Below are 20,022 nucleotides of genomic sequence, written 5' to 3' on the forward strand. Positions count from 1 at the left end.
ATTTTATTATACAAACTCTATTTGAGTAAAACATTCATATAATCTATATCTATATATTCGTATATATAAACATCAAGTAGTAAATATTATAATGATGCAATGTCATTTATATATAACATTATGATAGCCTCTTTCCATCTGCATTACAATTTTTACTATTCCCATTTTGCTGCTGCCATTACAAAAAAAGGAGCAATGGTAATTTTCAAGTGTGGAAGTTTTGAGGTAAATCAGCTGCTCAAACTGTAAACAAGTTTATAAAATATGTTTTCAACTTGATAAATAATCGAAATATTATGCTCGATATTTTTATAAGTGCGATTTTACATAACGCAAATGTTACATTGAAGATTAAGAGGATTATATCGAAAAAACCCAAATTTTGCGTTCAATGGAAAGAGGCTATAACTCTAGAACTTAACATACATATAGATAAACATACATACATATATTGTATATGAAATGCTGGCACTAATTAGGGGCGAGGGTGCGTACTTAAAGCTATATATCATCAATATCTCTACAATACTACTAGGTAGCATTGTTGTCCTAATCTTATAAATCTAACGGCGCAGCTGCTGCTTCATCTATCCAATCCAATCCATAATTTAATCGGTTCGTATTGAATATAGTATTAATACCTTCGCTCTGTCTTCTCTGCATTTACAGCTGTCAGTGGCTGATAGCTGGGATTCGAGAAAGCATCTGTTGTACTGCTTGCTGCTGCAGTTGTTTTGTTGACAAGATTTTTACGAGGCGGTTTCACATTCACATAGTTCTCGCTATCGCCATTGAGTGTCGTTTCGACATGATGCCGTGGTGACGGTGTTGGCCCCGTAAATTGGGGAAATTTGCGTTGTTGTTCTGGACTTCGATCGCCATCGTCTGATGACGAAATCCTATGCAGCATGGGTATCTCCTCGGGTGCCTGATCGGCAGCATCAACTGTTGGCATGCCGTTCTTACGACGTAGCGATTTGTGGATAGCGCTGCTTTCCATGTTGTTGGCCAATGTGGGTGAGTGTTGGCCATGTTGTGTATCTGTTGGGAAGGTGAAAGATGTTTCGGTTGTTGGTTGCTTATCCTTAAAGTCGGTGTGTTGATTGGTGACGTCGCCTTTGGGACGCGTGGGTGAAAATATGGCGGTGCTATTCTCAGTGTTCATTTGCAGATAGTCATCGGGCACATCTTCAATTCCTGTTAGTTGTGTGGGGGGTGTTTGTGGGTGTGAGATGTTTGTGCAGGGCAGTTAGTTACCACATCCAAGCATAGCAATAGAATTTAATGAATACACTTACTTATATCGGGTACTATGTGTCCATTGACATAGCGTGGCGCAGCGGGAGCAAATTCATCAGGAGAACCCATTAACGACAAGTAGTCTGTGGGATGATTTCTCAAGTACTCCGTGTTTGAGCGCATATACGGATCATTCAGATCCAGGTAGTGCTATGGTTATAACGTCATAATTAGAAAATGTCAACTTCCTTAACCTACATACATATGTATCAAGTCTATGTCTATGTTACTCACGTTGGCTGCATCCTCCCCCAGCATGTTAGCAAAGCGTTTCTCTAGCACATTGAAAAGCGGTCTGCTCTCGGGGCTAAATAGGAGAAAAGCAAACGGAATGTTTAAGCAATATATTTAATGGCAGGATGAAATGTTTTACCTCTTGCGCCAGCACTCTAGCATTATTTCGTAGAGTTCTTGGTTGGCATATGGCGGCTTTTCCATACGGTAACCATCGTTTAGCTTGTTGAACAGCTCCTGGTTGGGATCAATACCCGGATATGGTACCTTTGAGAGTGAGAATAGCTCCCAAAGCACAATACCAAAGGACCATACATCGCTATAGGTGCTGAACACATGATCGCTCAAAGATTCTAGCGCCAGCCACTTGATGGGCAGCTTGCCGCTCTCTGTCGAATCAAAAATAGATACACAAATAATGTTAAAACTGGCTTAAATATTTGAAGTTAACAATTATTTCCTCAGTTGTTGCTACTCACCGGATTTCTTATAGTTGTCGCCTCTGTACATGGAACGTGCCAAGCCAAAGTCGCAGATTTTCACAACGTTGTCTTCGCATAGCAGAATGTTTCTCGCGGCAAGATCTCCGTGAAGCACCTTCTTGGACGATAAATAATCCATTCCACGAGCAACCTGGAAGGCCCAGCTGACCAAGTCTGTGGTAGTCACAGTCATCGCCTCCGTAGAGTCGGTCTTGTAATTGGAGCGCCAAGCGGGCTGAATGGAGTTATTGGACATCACATGATGATCATCTAGAATGACATTCAGTACAAATGAGGATATTTGGATGTTTAAGAGCGAAAGGCAGAGCGACTTACCCTCTGGTACAGTGGTCATGACGGTGGCCTCTGTGGCGCAAGTGTCCAGCTGACGGTCGTAGGTGGTGCTGCCGCCGCCGGAGGTGGTGCGTCCGGCTCGTGTGCCCGAGCGGGGATCGTTGTCGGAGTTGCTGCGATGATTTTGCGTATAGTTGTTGTTTACGGAGTTCATGTGATTGATATATGGATGGTTCGGGTAACCGACGTTAGCATACTTCAAGCCACCACCAATACCACCAACACTACCACAACCATTACCAGCATTATCACTGGATGCACAACACAGACACGACATAGTAGCAGGAAGGCAGTGTAGAGAGAGGTGAAGACCATAACCATAACCACGAGCACAAGCACAACAAGCACAACCATATACACAGTTTAGGATTAGGAGTGTGTGTGTGTGTGTGAGGAGAGTTTTGTTTTTTTTTGTTATTACATTGCAATTTGAGGGGATATTGTCGTTATTTTGTAATATGTATTGTTAATGTTGTGTTAGTTTCGTTTTTGTTAGCACATAGAAGACAGATGTTAAAAGAAGATTACAAGACGGTTAGTGAACATTTATTATCTTTAGCAGCATTTCGAAGAAATTAGTAATTAATAGGCATTTCTATGAAAATCAACTTACCGATGCAGATCAAAGCTGTCGGATATCCGTTGTGTCATAATTGTGGCATCAATTCGATCGTTCATTGGATTTATTTGATTTATGAAGCATTTGCGATTGCGCAGCAAAAAGTTTTGAATGTTCCCGAAACGACAATACTCCACAATGACCATCAGTTCGCCTGCTCAATGGTGTGAAATCAAAATTAATCAAATTTGTAAACCAAATTAAAGGGAATTATCAAGAACTCACGCTTGGCTATGTTCTTGGTGACGGCACCCAGTAGATTGACCACATTCAGATGCTGTCCCAAATGTACCATAATCTTCAGTTCCGAGACAAGAGCACGCACCACTTCTGCATCTGCGGTGCGTTTAACCATCTTCACCGCGACTATCGATACAGCCTCATCATTACGAATGCCCTGTGCTTCACCCTTGAGCACCACACCAAAGGCGCCGGCGCCCAGCTGCTTGCCCAGCTTAAGTTTGTCACGCGGGAACTCAAAACCACGGTCGTAAGGCAACAATTCGGCCTGCTCGTCGAGTGACAATGCTGGATTGATGTGCTCCACAGCGCCCTCCTCAAAGTTGGCCAAACCGGCGGCCTTAAGAGCCAAATGTCGCTTGCGTTCCTGACGATAGCGAATGGCCAGGAATGCGCACAGTGCGATGAGCACCGTAAAGAAGATGGCAAGCATCCAAATCCAGAGCTTGCTAACACCCGGTAGATCTACAAAAACAATTGGACAGTAGCTGGGATCAAGGACTATAAAGAAATTGTGCGGCAGTAACTCACTGGCTATTATTACGGTGGCGGAGTTCTCAATGCTGCCCAAACGATTCTGCACCACACAGCGGTAGATGCCATCGTCCTTGGGATAGAGATGGGGAATACGCAGTGTTTTGCCATCTTCCAGAATGTGAGTGTGATTTGTGGTTTGCACTAAGACTTCGTCCTTATACCATTTAACTGTGGCTGGAGGCATGGCTTTGGAACGGCATTGGAGTTCCAACGTATCTCCCAGATTGCGTTCGATTTTCGACTTTGGATTAAGATTCGTGTATTCCCATTGCGGTGCTTTGGGATCGTGCACATAGACATTAATTTCCCGACTTTCGTAATTATCGGGTGGATTAATATTACGCGCTCTGCACATGTAAGTGCCACGATCTTTATCAGAGATTGCGCTGAACTTTAGCGTACTTTTGTAGGAGTATGTTGTGTAATTGGTTTCCATAGTAATACCTAGTCGATATATATGTTACATATGGGAACGGGATAATGGAAATGGATTTGACTTACCAGAACCCTCAGTGATAGGCTCGCCATTCAGGAACCATTCCAGATTACCATCGAAGTGATAAGCTAGCGCTGAGCATGTAAATGTCTCTTCATCCCCCTTGGCTATGTTGTGATTGGTGTTCAGCCCATCAATGGTCATATTCTGCGCTATATCTCCCAACATTACATGTGCCGATTTCTGCTTCGTTACTGGAATGTTGTTGATCAAATTCTGTGCCACGCAGATAATAATTCCTGGTTCCTTGGGTGTGAAGATCGCCTCGTGTATAAACTCTACGCTTAGTGTGCCAGGACGGGAGCTGGTTCTATACTGTTAAATGGGATTAATACTTGATTATTTATGATCTTTCAATATAAGTAAATTGGAATTGCATTGTAAACTGCATAAAGTTGGCGTTAAACATTGGCAAACCGACGAGTACCTGATAAAGTTCCTGGACTGTTTCAGACTAGCAGCGTTGCAAGATTAGGGACAAAATCAAAAGAATAATCATAATTATTATTATTATCGTCGTAATTGAATTTACGGTAAACTAAGTTGGTGTTAGACAAATTAGCGACGGATCTTTGTTAACTTAACTGGATTACGGTTATTATTTACAATGGGATAAATCCTTTGGAAAGTTAGCTTTGAATTGAAGTTGTTATTATATATACAAGGACTTTATGCTTCAGATGGTTAGCGTGGGGGTTTCTACGGTTATTAAAATATATTCTCAAGGGTTGCAATACTTACACTAAAGTTTTGTGTGGCCAACGAACAGGATGGCCAACGCGGCTTCAGGCTGCATGGCTTAAAGAGGAATGTCACCACAGCTGTGGGATACGATTGGACGGTACAGTTGAGATGCGCTTCCTGGCCTTCAACCACATAGACATCTTCCATGCTGAGCACTGGACCCGAAATGACGCTCACATTGAACTCCAATTGCTTCGAATCAATGCCATTGGTACCCTTGAGGATGTAGGTGCCGCTATTCTCTAGCTGGGCGTTGATCACCTTCAGTGTAGTGCTCGATTCTGTGGATAGGATCTTAAAGTTCGGCTCGGTCTCCCAGACCTCAATACCGTTGGGCTTATACCACTTGAATGTGGGCGCCGGAAAGCCTTCGAAAACGGCGTTCATCTGTATGGATCTGTTGGCATATTCCTGAACTGTGTAATGATCTGAAGGCTCACGGACTTTGAGATATGTCGTGTTGGGCTCTGTTTTAAATGGTGGTTGATGGTTATCGGAATTATTTGGGAAACTTACATAGTTACACTTACCCATTACGACCATCTTGTAGGAAGAGAACTCAGGGGCTCCATAATCACCTTTTATGGTACACTTGTAGACACCTTTGTCTTCAAGTTTCGCGTCTCGCACCGTCAACGTGCTATGAGCCAGTTGATGGGTTACATTTTTGTTGCTCTTGTCGAAGTACGGCCCGGTGCGGTTGGTGCGACTCTAGAAGGATAAATCATATATTTTATTAGCGTATCAATTAAGTTGATGGTTTATACTAAAATTTCAAACTCACCGGATCCACTTTATTGGGTAGGCTCCAAGACAGCTTGTAATTAACATTGTAGGGCGAGTAAACTTCGCAGACCAGTTCGAAAGTTTCACCCTGATAGACGTGGCCACGTGAGCTTGAGGTTATAAGCGGCTTGTTGAGGCGATCATTTGCTTCTGTTGTATTTTATAGAATATATGCTCGATATTAATTACAGTTGGGCCAGTTGGGAAGCATGGTTAGGGGTTTCTCAAGCGTTATTACAGCCTCATGCAGAGTGTGAGTGGATATTTACAGAGAAGTTAGTCGAAGACGCGGACAGTTTAATGCTTACGCTCTAGGCTTTTTACAAGTTAAATACAAGTAGGCATAACTAAATATAGATTAGTTTAGTTATATAAATTTGAGTTAGTTAACAAATGAACAAGCAGTCTCCACAGGCAAACTTAGATTCCAAACTATAAATCCAAAACCAAAAGCAAACCGAAAATAAAAGCAAAAGTGCAATAGAAGGACAGGCTTAATAAGAAGACAAAACACAAAAAGACAATTTGAACAAGAACAATTGGAAGTTGAGGGAAAACCACAACCACAACCACAACACTTACGCCCTTGGGGTCCCCTTGAGGGCGAGGGATTCATCATTGAGGGCGATCTCGTAGTTCTTATTGGACTACGCTTTTCTCGATGACGCGACGATAATGATGAATAATAATCGCTGTCTTGATCACGCGAATCATGCTGCTCATTATCGTCATCGTTATCGTTGTTGGAGGGGGATGCAACATGCCCAGCACCAGGTATTAGTGTAACGATATCACTGTCGATATTATTAGTAACATTGAGGATCGATTCATCACTATCGTTATCGATAACCACAACCTTAAATTCATCGTGCGTTTTGTTAGTTATCTTCTCAGTCAGAACCATGTCTGTTGTAGCATTGTCCAATCCAAATGCTGGCGGAGAATGGTTAGCATGTATATTAATAAGACGAAACAGTGGATGGGAAGGGAGAAACATCAATATATATATATATAGAGAATACACTTAAGGAGGGATACATATCAAATCAGTTAGCACTTTTAACCTCACATTTAGGAAGCGTTTTCTAAAACTGTTGTTCGTGTGTGTATTTGTGTGTATGTGTGTAAGGGTGTTCTTGTGTGTGTTTTAGTACATTTCATTGCGTTTTTTATGCTACAGTTTTGACCCATGGCCCAAATTGGTGCAAATCCAAATCCAGTTGAAAATTGTTGATAGAAAAGGTGATAGAATTCTTTTGATTTTTTCTCCAAATAGTATAAAGTAAAGTATAAAGCAATATTTACGACACATTTATGGACGGAAATTCACAAATCACAAAACTTTGGGGTGCAAAAACTCACTATCAATATGACCGTTACCAATAAAGCGCACATCAATGAGCGTTGATTCCTCTTCGTTATCCGGCGATGGAATTTTGGGGACACAAGTATAATACCCAGCATCGGTAACACTTCGAATTACAATAAAGAAACCGCGTTTGGGATCGTAGCGACCGGTTGTCTCACTGGAAAATGTCTATATAGACAACGCACAATACAATATATAGATTTATTTTCATGTTTACCAATCAGATTATATGTTTTTTATTCTTGTGGATGAAGAAAAGTGCTGTGCGAAGAATGACTGTGGACTTTCTTTCCTACTATTTCCTAACGATCGACGCCTAAGACTCTGTTATCAAATTACTTTTAAATATTCATTACTATTTTTAATGCAATATGTACAATATGTTCTATGTAGGTATGTATGTATGTACAGTTTTGATATGGTATAATAATACTACTTGACTACTCGGGTATCAATAATAGCTTAGATACTTGACTGGAATGCGTACTTGAATAATGCATGTCCACATGGTAGCGACTCGTCAACGATGCATCGCTGCAATTAACGTTGCTCATTTGGCCAACAATGTGAAATGTGAATCCATGCTTTGGATCATATTTCAAACTATGATAGGTACTATGGTGACTCTGCGAAATCCTATTTGAGTGAATTGTGTGGACAGTACGATCCTGCATTGAAAGTCAACATGGCGAGAAGCGTGCGATTGTTGTGATAAAGCTAGATATATCGAACGAAATTAACTTACCGCTCCATTGAATGTTAGCAACACCTCCGTCTCGGGCATTGCCGGCTTGCAGGGTATTACCAGGTCGGTGTATTGTCGTGCATTTATTATGGGATCGAGGGGCGCCAGTAGATTGGATTTGTCGTCGACAAAGATGTATATTGTGCTGGCCTTCTCATTGTTGACCAACTCAATCAAATCGATTTCCGACCAGTTGTCTCCAATGGGCTCCAATTGCTGGGGGATGCAATAGTGAGCGCCAACATTCTCAACTTTCGCCGATTTAATGTGGAACTTGATGCCATAGGGACGGTTTGGGTCCTCGACATTATCAAAGGTTTCGCTTTCGAGCAAACCTTCGTCGCCATGCCACCAAACGATCGGTTCGCTGGCCTCACAATGCAGCGTATAGTCGCTGTCGACCTCCAGTTTAAGCGAGTCCTTGCAGGGTGTTATAAGCGGAACCTCCAGCTCTCCGCCACAATTGACGAGTATATCATTGTTCTCTAGGCCTTGCTGAGGACGGGGCACTATCGAAATGAAAGAGGGAGAATGACTAAGGGTTTCATTTTGAATTGATTAAATAAATGTGTTTATTTAGTATTTCCTCATAGAAGTTGTACAAATCCCTAGAGTAAAAGCACGTAATATTTACGATGTCTTTGGCGAATATTATTCATATTAATAAACTACTGATTTCATTTTAAAATTTATATTCCGCACTTTGTCTTTAAGTAGTCGTGATTTATTTTCCTTTTAAGGAACTATGTATCTGCTACTTGTTGTTGCTTCAAGGTCAGCACCACATCCCGCATTGCGGCTTTCGTTGTGTCGTCATTGATTTTGCCTAACGCCAAGTTGAGCATCATGTGGCGCTATCGTAAATAATGCACTTAAGTGATTGGCTTAATTGCCCCTTTGGGCACACTGGCTCCATCTCCATTGATATTGATGAACGTTCAACGTCAGCTTGAAGCTGCAACGGTTCTGTCGTCTAGTGGCTCCAGCTTGGCGTTGCCTCTTGTTGCTTGTTTCTTGCTCTATTGTTTGTTTACAAGCGTCAGCGATAAGCGCCCGCGAACTAAGGCTGCTAAAACGCTGATAGCATAATGCTCTTGGATGTGCTTGGTGTTTTCCTAGAACTATTTCATTTCTTTATACATACATAACATGAACACAAAGAGGAGAAGGAATGTGGGCAATAGATCTAGTCATCCACTAAATTATAAACTCGACACTTGAAATTGGTTTATGGTATTCTTTGGCGTGCCGAAAAATCTTCGCTTATCGGTTGTCGTTCGAAGTTCAGTTTCACTTTCAATGGTGTCTAGCGATTCACTTAATGAGAGATTCGTAGATCGGGAGATGAGGCGATCGAGCGTGGACCATAAATTATAAGTCTCTGTCTGTCTCTGTGGGTTTGACAGGAAGCAACGCACAGAAATAATGCACACATATAAAGACTTTATTCCAGACATTGTCTATAAAGACACATGATATATGCACATTTATATATACACATTCGTTTACTCATATTTTAATTGTGCGAATTGGTTACGCTAAGTGTTCCATGGTCATAATTGAAATCATTCCTAATACCCTGGAGCCAGAGTATTGACTTATTAGGGTAGTATGTACTTGATTAAAAACTACTTCAACTTCAGTTTAAAAAAGGGTATCTGTTCGTCGAGTTGTTCACATTTTTACTGATTTATTTTTTCATTTTTGTTCATTTATTCATCATTTTTTTTTTATCAATTCCGAATAATTTTGCGGGCATTTCATTAATTGCGAGTATAGCATAAATATAATTTTTTAATCAAAAATGTATTTACATTCGTTGTTTCTTTTATTTTCTGTTATACACTCATTATCTGCTTAAGGAAGTGACTGAATTGTTTTTTAAAAAATTTGAATAAAACGAACATTACTTACATGAGTTGATGGCGGCAAAACATGAGATCCAAATGAAAAAGAGCAGCGCCTTGCGTAACTTGCACATTTTGTTAACAGCAACCATATTTGATAGTAATTGTTATAATTTGTATGGCTTGAGTTTGGTTTTTGATTTAAACGATACGCGCCATAGCTTGAGAATAACTTGTTACAAGTTTGTTTTGTGGTTTTATGGATGCACTGCAAAAAATAGTTGACACATTATTATAACACTTTTGTTCACCACAGTTTAACCTAAAATATTTATAATTATATTATCGTCTTCGCGCACTTTATGGGCTTTGGGGGGTCTTAATCTGGTAAAGCCAAGTGAACAACTGAATTGAATGTTCCATCTTAAGTCGAGCACAGAGCTTGACGAGCGGCTCATATAACAAAACTCAATCAAGTGTTGGGGATATCAGAATGGAATTGTTGTTGTTGTTGTTATTGTCGCTGTTCTTGATAAAAAAAAACTTTATTGTTAATGAGTATATGCGATGAATACATGAATACATCATGAATGTGTGTGGACTGCTGAACTGAAACTGAACTGTACTGTTAATCTGCCAGAATGGGCATTATCAGAAGACCCTCTTTATCGAATGAATGAACATAAACAAAAACAAACTGTTCGAATGCCTTACAACGAAAAAAAAGAAGAAAAGCGCAAGAGACAGACTCAGTAAGCAGCGTAGAGAGAAGAGAAGAGGAGAGAAAGCCAGCGAAGGCTTTACGCTGTGTTACGCATACGCACAGTGTTACAAAATGATATAGCGAATGTTGGTTAATCGCTGGCATCCGCTGTAAGCGATATCCGCTCTTGTTGTAACGGTAAAATATCACAGCGCCTCCTAGCAACAGGTCACTGAGTGTTCTACTCTTAGAGATGGCAAACGCAAGCGATGTCGTGACACGAGGCACAGCGAGGTTATTCAGAATGTTTTTAACATTTGTGAGTCTAAATTGATTTAGAATAACAAAAGTTTAGCTAGTTAGAAAGTAACTAAAAACATAAATAGTTTTATTACTTTAATAATTTGTAGTTTTATAATCAGATCGACAACCAATCAACATTAAAAGTAAGGGATACAAATATTTTTATGTAGACCTCATTTGAGAGGCTACATTTAAAATAGAAACACCTTTGATCGAGGAGTATTCACATCGTGTCAAGAGACACGCGCCCACATCTTTAGTCGATAACACAAACAACTCGGATTTAACTACAGTCATTACTCAGAGTGTGTGTGTGTGTGTGTGTCGTGTCAGTATTCGTGTCGTTCGTGTTCGTGTCCATGGTCTGGCTGTGCAGCTAGCTCCAGCGGCGATACACATGTGGAGCACTAAATGACAACGAGACATGCACAATTAAACAAGTTGACTAACACAAATTAGAACAGCAATTGCCGCTTTTATGGCACGGGCGACAAGAGATGCGGAGCTGCCGGGCGTTACATCCTCTCTGACACATGCATAAATCCATAATCCTGCCCCCGCAACACCAACAACAACAAGAGCAACAAAAGCAGAGACGGCGACGGCGACGGCGACAGCTGACAACAAGTGGCTCATGTGAACAGTCGTAAACAGGAATTTATTTCATTTAATGCTTTTGCTCTGGGGCACACCCAACGAAGCCAAGCCAAAAGCAGTCGACAGATAGACAGACACTGGGTTAATGGGCAGTTGTGGTCAGGACAGTGTTGGTGCTGGTGCTGCTGACATTTGAGCCTAGCCAATGACAATGCCAACTTCTTGGCTAATTGCCATTTCGGGCCCACAAAATAGAAGCGTTCATTCATCTTTGTCAACGCCTTGGCGCCCCGCTCTAATGATGATCAGGTCATGGAGCATGCGTCAGCTCTTTGGCTTTGTTGATAACGCCGCTTGGATATCAGTTAATTAAAGTGCTCAGTCAACCATCTCACATCTCACCTGGTGAATGACGTTGCAACAGGCACTTATGCTGCTGCCTGCTGCTTACTTGGCCAAGTGCCAAACGCGTTTTGCAAATATTGACAGCCAAGCCAGCTAATCGCTTGACGACGCACAACCATGATGGGGCACTTGGTTAATGTGTGTGTGCGTGTGTGAGTGTGTGTGTGCTCCCATTGGCTGCGAGGTTATTAACGATAGTGGGTTGCTCTTCAAACTAGTAGATCAACAAGTTACTGTTTTATTACTTTGCCGGTACTTTGCTATTATTGTCCTAATAGTTATGGTTTTATTAAATGCACAACAGCTAACTAGAGCTACTTAACAGTGGGTATTTAGGTATAACGGTATTAGGAGAGATAATCAAATTTTATAGTTTACTTTTGTGTTAATTTTAATAGAATTCTGAATTTCATATTTAGTACTATGTCTATTTTTGTTGTTGAATAATCACCTATTTAAAAGGAATGTAATCATTTATTAGCAATCGATTATTGTCAATACAATTAGTTAACACATAACTGAATAACATTTACATTGCATCACTTAACGTTGTCGAACATTGATATTAGCTAAAAACTTTGCATTTGTAATTTACTTTGCAACTAGACAAAGACCTCAAAAACAAATAGACTTGCATTCGGTGAGGGTATCGCGATACTCGCTTGGATCATTTACGTTTCAATTACATGCAGTAGCTGGAATGTGTCTGGCAACATGTTGCCTACTTCTCTTGTTGCGCGCAACATGTTGCGTGATGTGTTGCCTGGACTTTGATATTGGCTGCATTGGGGCTGCCTTTTTGCTGTGTTATCGTTGCGTTGTTGCCATGCCGACACGCCCACTCTGCATATTTCAAGGGCGCATGCACATTGACCAGAGGCTGAAGAGGCATGAGGATTTCGTGCTGTCCACTATTTTTCCTTTTTGCTGTTTTACTGCAGTCGTCGTCAGTTGTTTGCCATGGCTATTTATAGATGTGCCCACATCGCAACCAGCTCCTCATCCTGGGCTAATTGCCCAGGCTGCCGAGTCCAGTCCTGCGTGCTGCAATTGTTTTTGCCCGCCGCAATTAGTGACCCACGCCACGCCATGCGGCAGATTTAATTTGCGCCATGGGTTCGTGATGAGAGCTGATGTTTCTGCTGTTTCCTTCGCCAAGTGGTTATTTTCAATTCTTGTCTTTGATTCACATTTTGAAATGAATCAACTGCTTTTGGCCGGAATTCTTATTTATCATAACTCGAATGCAATATTTGTTTGGCTAAGCAAATAGAGATATTTAATGTTCAAACGTATGTCCGTACATTTGTTTACCAATGACGTCATCGTGCGCTCTCCACGCTCGAGTGGTTGCCCTCGGCTCATTTCAATCGACTTGCCGCCACATTTGTTCATACATACAAACACATACGTATATATGTGGTGTGCATGTGTGTGTGACGTATGGAACCTCACACCCCAGTGCATCAATGTTGCCCCGCTTGTAAATCTCTTTACACAAATGTGACAATATTTGCGTATTAATCGAAATGCGGCCCATTGAAGCGTCTACAAATTGTTGTTCAGGGTGCGGGAAACCAAATCGGTTTACAAGGGGAAAAGGCAACCGCATTCTCTCTCTCTCTTTTTCTAACAATTGTTGCGCCTACAGATCAATCTATTGTCCAATGGAATTCATTAGAGCTGATAGAAATTAATTCGTATTTGGCGTTAAAAAGAGAACAAGGGGGAAGGACACATAATTGTGTGCTATAATTAATAACAATTGAATATTGTCAATGTTAGTATTGTGAAACTAAATCACAATTGCTTAGAAGATTCTTGAGTTTTTGCAATCGAATCAATTGAAATAAATCTATCATTTCCTTCATTTATATTTAGCTTTTACTTGGCGTATAGTACTTAATATTATTAATCACATTTCTTTTGTTGAATACATCGCTTTTTGGATTCTTTGAATTCTTCTGCAATGTACAAATGTACAATACATTTAGATTAGGGCTGCAGATAGAATTTTGTGGGCGTGACGCGTTTGGTATCCATCAGCGCATGGAATTTTTCTTGTTTTTTTTTTTGTTGCTCCATTGTTTTGACTACATTTTGTGAGTGGGGTACAAAATGGAAAAGCAACCGAAAGCCGAAATGAAAAATGATGGTCGTTAGTTGGCTTTTATGGCCAATAAATGAAAAAGTTGTGCAGCGTTTGCGGCATGCAAGTTCATGTTGCATGTGCAACAGATTTGCGGCTTTTTCGCCTGTCACGTTGCTGGCAACTCCCAGCTTTCAACTGCCGCCCAACTCAGCTTTCCCTTACTGGACGACGTGCTTGGCTTGCCACACATTGTGGCATGGTATCTGCTGACCCTCATCTGCTGCTCGGCTATTTCATTTCATTTCGTTCATTTTGTTCATTTCGACTGGCGACGCACAAATTGAATTTTATGTTAACTGTTTACGGCTGCAATTTCGAATTTGCTAGTAGAAAAGTAGAAAACGTGTCGCACATTTCGCATTTTATTGGAGCACAAGAACCTTTGGCTAGAAGTGTTTCTATATTAAGATTTATGTTGGCTTTTGACCTTAAGACCTGTGCGAAAGTCAAGTGGTTTGTTACAGCTCAATTGCATTTCCATTTAATTGGAAAAAATGCTTGGGCAACCAAGACACAGCACAACAACCACAACAACTGCAACAGCTTGCTGGCTTCGAGCCAAAAGCGCATGCAGCCAAAAATATGAGGAAATATTTGCTATCCATTTACAAATGTCTGGAGCTGGATGGGTATTCGTTGTTTGCACTCATAGTATTCGTATTCGTATTCGTTTTCGTGGTTGCTGCTCATTAAAAATTCAAAACTGAACAACATCACAGCACGCAAATTGAAAAGTTTTTGCAATTTGGGGCAACAAACGATTTGTTGTGTAGCCAAAGATTGACACGACCGAGGTATGAGGCATGTGGCTTTTTGGCTTCGTTTGTGGCATGCGGCATGCGGGCGTTTGCCGTAAATCATGGTTAACTTTTGTCAATTGTTTGCGGAGGTAGCGTTCAACAGATGTGAGTGGGTGGACACTATCGAGGATTTGAGCTAGTTTGATAAATTCAAAAGATATTTGTGGGATGTGAGAGGAAGGAATTAGCTGAACTAAAGAGATGATTGCAATCACCAAAAATGGATATAATTCATACGATTGTTCTCTTTATAAAAGCCTTTCTCCTAGGGAAATACACATTATAATTGTAGGTCTTGCTTGAGTCTAATGATTATCATTAGACAACGCTCGAAATGTTGCGGACATGACGCGATTCGCGTGTCCTTTAATGATGACGAAATTAGCTAGAAAACGAGGCTCTTACACATGCCAACTGAATGACTGTCTGGTTTAATTCATTAGTTCCATTTTTTGTTGTTGTTGCGAGTGTGTGAGCGTGAGTTCAGCTAAAGAGCAATTACTATTTGGCCAACTTATTAGACACTGCAAAAAACTAACAATAACAAATAACAAGCCAGAGGGATCAAGTGGCATTTAGCGGAAATTTGAGGTGGCGCAGCAAAGCAAAAGTCAAGTAAATAAACAGAAAAAGTCAGACAAGTAAACAGATTACAATAATTTATTAGAGTAGTATGGATTTACAAAGCTAACAAAGTTAAAAGTTGCAAAATTTATATGTAGAAATTGTTGAGGAATACAAAAAAATAGATCTGGAAATATTTTGAAGGATACTTCTAACAATTTCAATTTACGAAATTTGGTTAGGAAATTGTAATACTTTATTACAGCAATTTTAGAAGCTATAATTTAACATATGTGGAAATGTTTCCAACAATTTCGTTCAGCATATTTTAAGAGGTGAACTTAATTGATGAACTGAATTAAAAAATTGTGTATTATAGAGCAGAAGTTTAAAGCTTTACAACAAAACAATCGAAGCCATTTCTCACAGTGCATGCCAACAGCTGGGTTCAACTAATGATTGTATATGGAAAAGTTGGTCATTGCGCACCGAAGTAGGTTACAATTCTCGCGTATATAGCACATCAATTAATTGTTGTTAAATAATTAACAATCGTTGACAAGCAATACCCAAATAAATGGACAGCTCCAGTAATTTGTTGTACATTGATATATGGTCGCAGATACGAGCGATGTTGAGAGCATAATTTGGAGTTATTTCGGTAGGGTGGAACGTGTGGCACAATGCAAGTGCAACACCCACGTTGGGAGCAACAACAGCAGGGAGTAAGGTTGAGCAATTGTCCCGCTGGTTACGCCCACTGGGAAAGAAACAGCAGAGACAACAGAGAGCAAGCCTTTGTCTAATGCATTTTAGAAGTGCAAACATCGTGTGCCGCCGCCCACAAGCACAAAAACGAGAAGAAAACGCAAAGATGTTGAAGAAGAAGGAGGCGTGAAGGGGCAAATAATCTACAAGACAGATGCATAAACAACAACAGAAGCAGAAAACAAACAAACTTTACATTTGATAAATTGGCAAGAAATGCGACAGCGACAGCAACTGAAGCTCTCCCTCCCTTTCCCTCTCCCTCTCCTCTCTGCCCGCTTCAAGATAAAGGCCGACATATAATCGCTAGCGTTTGTATTCCCTTTAAGTGGGAGAGAGAGTATTGCAGACATAGGCATATTGTTTTTCGGCTTCGCAACAAGTGCGGGCGAGGCTTAAGATACAGTATCTGGCGAATAGTCGTAACAAGAGAAACGCATGCTTATCAGTTTGTTGAACATGTGTTTTGCTCATTTTCTATCTTAACAACTAATATGCGGATCAAATGATAATCATTCGGGTTCTGAGAAGCTGCAAAGAAACGCTGCAAAGTCGAAGGGGGGAATTTCTAACGTGTTGAACTCTCTTTATATAATTACAATGAAAGTTGCGGTTTTCAAATGAATTAAAAGTGAAATTACGTGCGAGTTGTAAATGTATCTTAACTGTGGATGACTCATAGAGACATGGAAAATTTCATTGTGACCAGCTTATGTTGAACACATGTTGGGACTTATGCAACGACAAACGCTCTCTTAAGTTGTTTACGATCTTGTATCTTGTAGTGTGAGCTACTTTGCTACTTATTTCTTTTATTTCGGTTTTTTGCGTTTTTTTTTGTTTTTTTGCTTTCAATTTCGTTTCATTGTGGCCTCTTATTAATCTAATGCCATTTGCTAAGATACTTTATGATGCAAACAATTTATGTTTAAAACATTTTTGGCACTCTGCCCGCCGGTTTTCGAATCGTATCGTATCGTATCGAAAGTGGCGACAATACTCATTTGGTTTGCGATGTAAACAACGAAATGCCAACGAAAATCATCGTGGTTTTATTATTGCTGTTGCAAAGCGTATGTTTATTTATATGCGAATACGTCTTCATATCAATATGTTTTCCATACTCAATTTTCATGACTTGGCAATGACCTCAATGTACATATTTGTAAGCAATTGTTGACTGGCTACGGTATAAATATTTAAACAATTCTGTCGGCTGCACTTTTTCTTGCTTTTCTCGGATTTGCCTCATTTGGGTCAAAATATTTTCGGGCATTTTAAATGCCAGCTGCAAGCGGAAGTAAAGTGTAGGAGGAACGACAATAAAGAAATAGAGTGCGACGAGGAGGAGGGGGGGAACAAAGTGAGATTAAGTTTTTATTGTTATTGGGCAACGCGTACAAGTTTCTGTTTCGCTCTTCGCTCTCCGCACGCTCATAATTTACGACCTGCAAATGCGAACCCGGACAAAAAGTACGAAAACTTCTAAATAAACATAATGAAAAGCGCAAAAAGGTGAAAACATTCCTAAGGCACACTTCAGGTGACTCGCAGAGCTTAAACTTAGCTAGCTGGTACTTGAAACCACCCACAGGCCATGGAAATTGTTATTCTAACGGCCAACTGCCTGAATTGCTGTGCTTGGGTCATTCGTATACCCTGTAAAATATGCTGCAGCTGGCAGAGTGTGTTTCAGACTTGTTTGCTGCAGTATCTGCAAAAGTATCTTTTAGTCGTTGTCGCTCCATTTTGACTGGTTTATTTATGCTTCCTGCAGACTTTGGCTGGCAATCACGTTCTACTTTGATGACGAACTGTTATGAATGGGGAAATCTGCCGTCGTGCATTGGGGATAAATCAATTGTGATGTATTGTTAAATCACAACCATAAACCGTTAGCTCGCCACTGCAAAATGGAATGCAGTAAACTGAGCAAAAGGTGTGAAAATCCATATGTGTATTGGTCACGCTGCAGGCGGCATTTTTCAGCTGAATTGCTGCAAGCAACTTGCTTTAATTCTATGCAGCGTTGCAACGTTTTCTGTGGCAAGCTTTTACTCCCTTGTGATTTGGCATATGGCTGCAATTTGCCGCTCAACTCTAGAGTGATGGATGCCTGGACTGCAATTAGCAACAGCCGCAGTCGCTTGCAGTTGAAGTTGATGGATAAATGGAGCAAGTGATTTCAAGTGGAGTCTCTGTATTTCATAAACAAATCAAAAATTCAAGCGGTCAATTGTGCAGATGCATATCTGACCCAATTTTTAAAAAAAAACTATACAACTGAAACGTATCTGCGAAATGATCAAAAGCAGCTCTGACTCATTACGAGTGTGAGTTTATTGATCAATGAAGTTGTGTTTGTTTTATAGAGAGAATAATAAGGCGCAAAGCGCAGAACGAGAACAGTAACTGTTCCCAACACATTTTTTGGGGGGCTGTTTGCAAACCGGTTTAAGAAAGTTGTTTTTAAAACTTGTCTGCCAAAAACCAAAAAACCAAAATACCAAATTTTAAATACAAAACAAAAGAAACAAACATGACGAAGCTGCTTCATCGATGACGTTGAGCGATGCAGCTTAAACTTTAAAATTTAAACATTAATAAGAAGAAGTATAGACGGAGTGACAGAGACGAGCATTTCCTCTAGATGCGGTTGATGATTAAGAGACTCTGCAGCGATAGATATGACTGAAATAGTCAGCTGCTTACGCAGCCTACAGTTAACCAGCCGCAGCAACAGTAATTTCAATAACAAGAAGAAGAAGAAGAAGAAGAAGAAGAAGCAACAGCAGTAGTGTTAACCAACACAGTCACGGCAGCGATGAATCACGGCCTGGTTACCTGGCCGGGCAACTCGCAGCATTATTGTTTGTTCGCCCAATTCGCTGGAATACCGATGTCGTTGCCCATTGCCGTTTTTCCATGTTGGCGCTCTCTTGCACACACACACTCGTACTTTAAAACATACTTATCAATGAAAATTAATTTGATAACAATACAAACACGCACAGACCGCAATCGAGACAGTGAGAGATAGAAAGAGACGGAGACCGAGAGAGAGAGAGGTCAGTAGATAATGCCAGTTTTTTATTTAAGTATATCCCTGAGAACACCAAAAAAATAAACGTTGCACCAACGACATTGACAGACGTCAATACCCACTCACACACACACGCACATAGACTTTCACAGACACAGAGAACTCTATTGAGATTGCTATTTGAATTGAAATATCAGCTAGTAGTATTTGTTTTTATTGTCTGCTGCTTTGTCACCACCTGTAGCTCTCTCACACTCTTCCACTCTCTATTTTCCTCTCTCCCTCTCTTTCTTTCTCTTCTACGTATATGTACTATATATTTCGACTTTTTGCACTTTAATATCTTTAGTAGCTTCATACATAATATGCACCACACCTTCGATTTAGCACCTTTTGATGTATGGTTTGGTTTGTTCAACACTTTTTTTTGATCCACTTGGCTTGCTTTGCTTTTTTTTGTTTGCCTTTTGGCTATATAATTCTTATAGCATATATTATTTGTTTAATAACGCTTACGTTTTACAATTTTCTTTTTGGTGTTTCACTTTTTAATGACACGGCGCAATTGAGAATGTTTAAATTGCGTTGTCAGCAACAGCGAGTTTAAACTGTTCGCGTTTTGTTTACGCTGTATTTGTTAGTGCAACTCAATCTCTTATTGAACACTGACTGCTGTCTTGCAACGGAGAATATGAAAAACCCGCGACTTGGGTTCTAAGCGCTCTTCGACGACCGTTTTCGTATTGCGTTGCGTTTGCTTTGCGTCCGCACAGCGCGACTCGTTAAGTTGAACTAAAATGTTAAAGCGGCGAATGCTGTTAGCCCGGTGCCCGCTATGCGCCGTTCAGTTCAGCAAGAGCGTTGCCAGATCCGCACAAAATGTACTAAATGCGGCAGTGCACATGGGCGGCAACGTTGTCATAGCAAGCAGCATT

General features: G+C 40.5%; 1 protein-coding gene and 1 long non-coding RNA gene across 15 annotated transcripts in view; one reads left to right on the plus strand and one right to left on the minus strand.

Moving 5' to 3' along the window:
• The window catches only part of LOC132798905 (uncharacterized), a 38,919-nt gene that overhangs the window by 866 nt on the left and 18,031 nt on the right, over positions 1–20,022 (plus strand). The window lies entirely within an intron of this gene.
• LOC132798901 (vascular endothelial growth factor receptor kdr-like) lies at positions 19–19,863 on the minus strand. Of its 9 annotated transcripts, none has more exons than XM_060810930.1 (19): positions 19,604–19,863; positions 9,820–10,020; positions 7,906–8,414; positions 7,154–7,328; positions 6,374–6,724; positions 5,790–5,941; positions 5,536–5,716; positions 5,003–5,472; positions 4,689–4,715; positions 4,267–4,576; positions 3,760–4,209; positions 3,214–3,693; positions 2,983–3,142; positions 2,352–2,620; positions 2,013–2,285; positions 1,673–1,922; positions 1,534–1,606; positions 1,299–1,449; positions 19–1,041 (listed from the first exon to the last, which is right to left on the minus strand). In XM_060810930.1, exons 2-19 carry the CDS (start codon positions 9,902–9,904, stop codon positions 635–637), a joined length of 4,773 nt encoding a protein of 1,590 aa, XP_060666913.1. In that variant the 5' UTR covers positions 9,905–10,020; positions 19,604–19,863; the 3' UTR covers positions 19–634. The 9 variants fall into 9 exon arrangements, with proteins under 9 accessions (XP_060666913.1, XP_060666910.1, XP_060666908.1 ...); XM_060810927.1 differs by having other exon boundaries at positions 22–1,197; positions 7,172–7,328; XM_060810925.1 differs by having other exon boundaries at positions 22–1,197.

This window comes from Drosophila nasuta, chromosome 2L, assembly GCF_023558535.2.
Source record: "Drosophila nasuta strain 15112-1781.00 chromosome 2L, ASM2355853v1, whole genome shotgun sequence".
NCBI classification, from domain to species: domain Eukaryota; kingdom Metazoa; phylum Arthropoda; class Insecta; order Diptera; family Drosophilidae; genus Drosophila; species Drosophila nasuta.

Excerpts from the sequence above, each read along its gene's own strand:
- LOC132798901 (XM_060810925.1), bottom strand. The coding sequence starts at position 9,904 with ATGGTTGCTGTTAACAAAATGTGCAAGTTACGCAAGGCGCTGCTCTTT. Across the intron at positions 4,716-5,002 it reads TGGCCACACAAAACTTTAGT|TCTGAAACAGTCCAGGAACT; the intron begins GTAAGTATTGCA and ends CAACGCTGCTAG. Across the intron at positions 2,286-2,351 it reads CATGACCACTGTACCAGAGG|ATGATCATCATGTGATGTCC; the intron begins GTAAGTCGCTCT and ends ATGTCATTCTAG.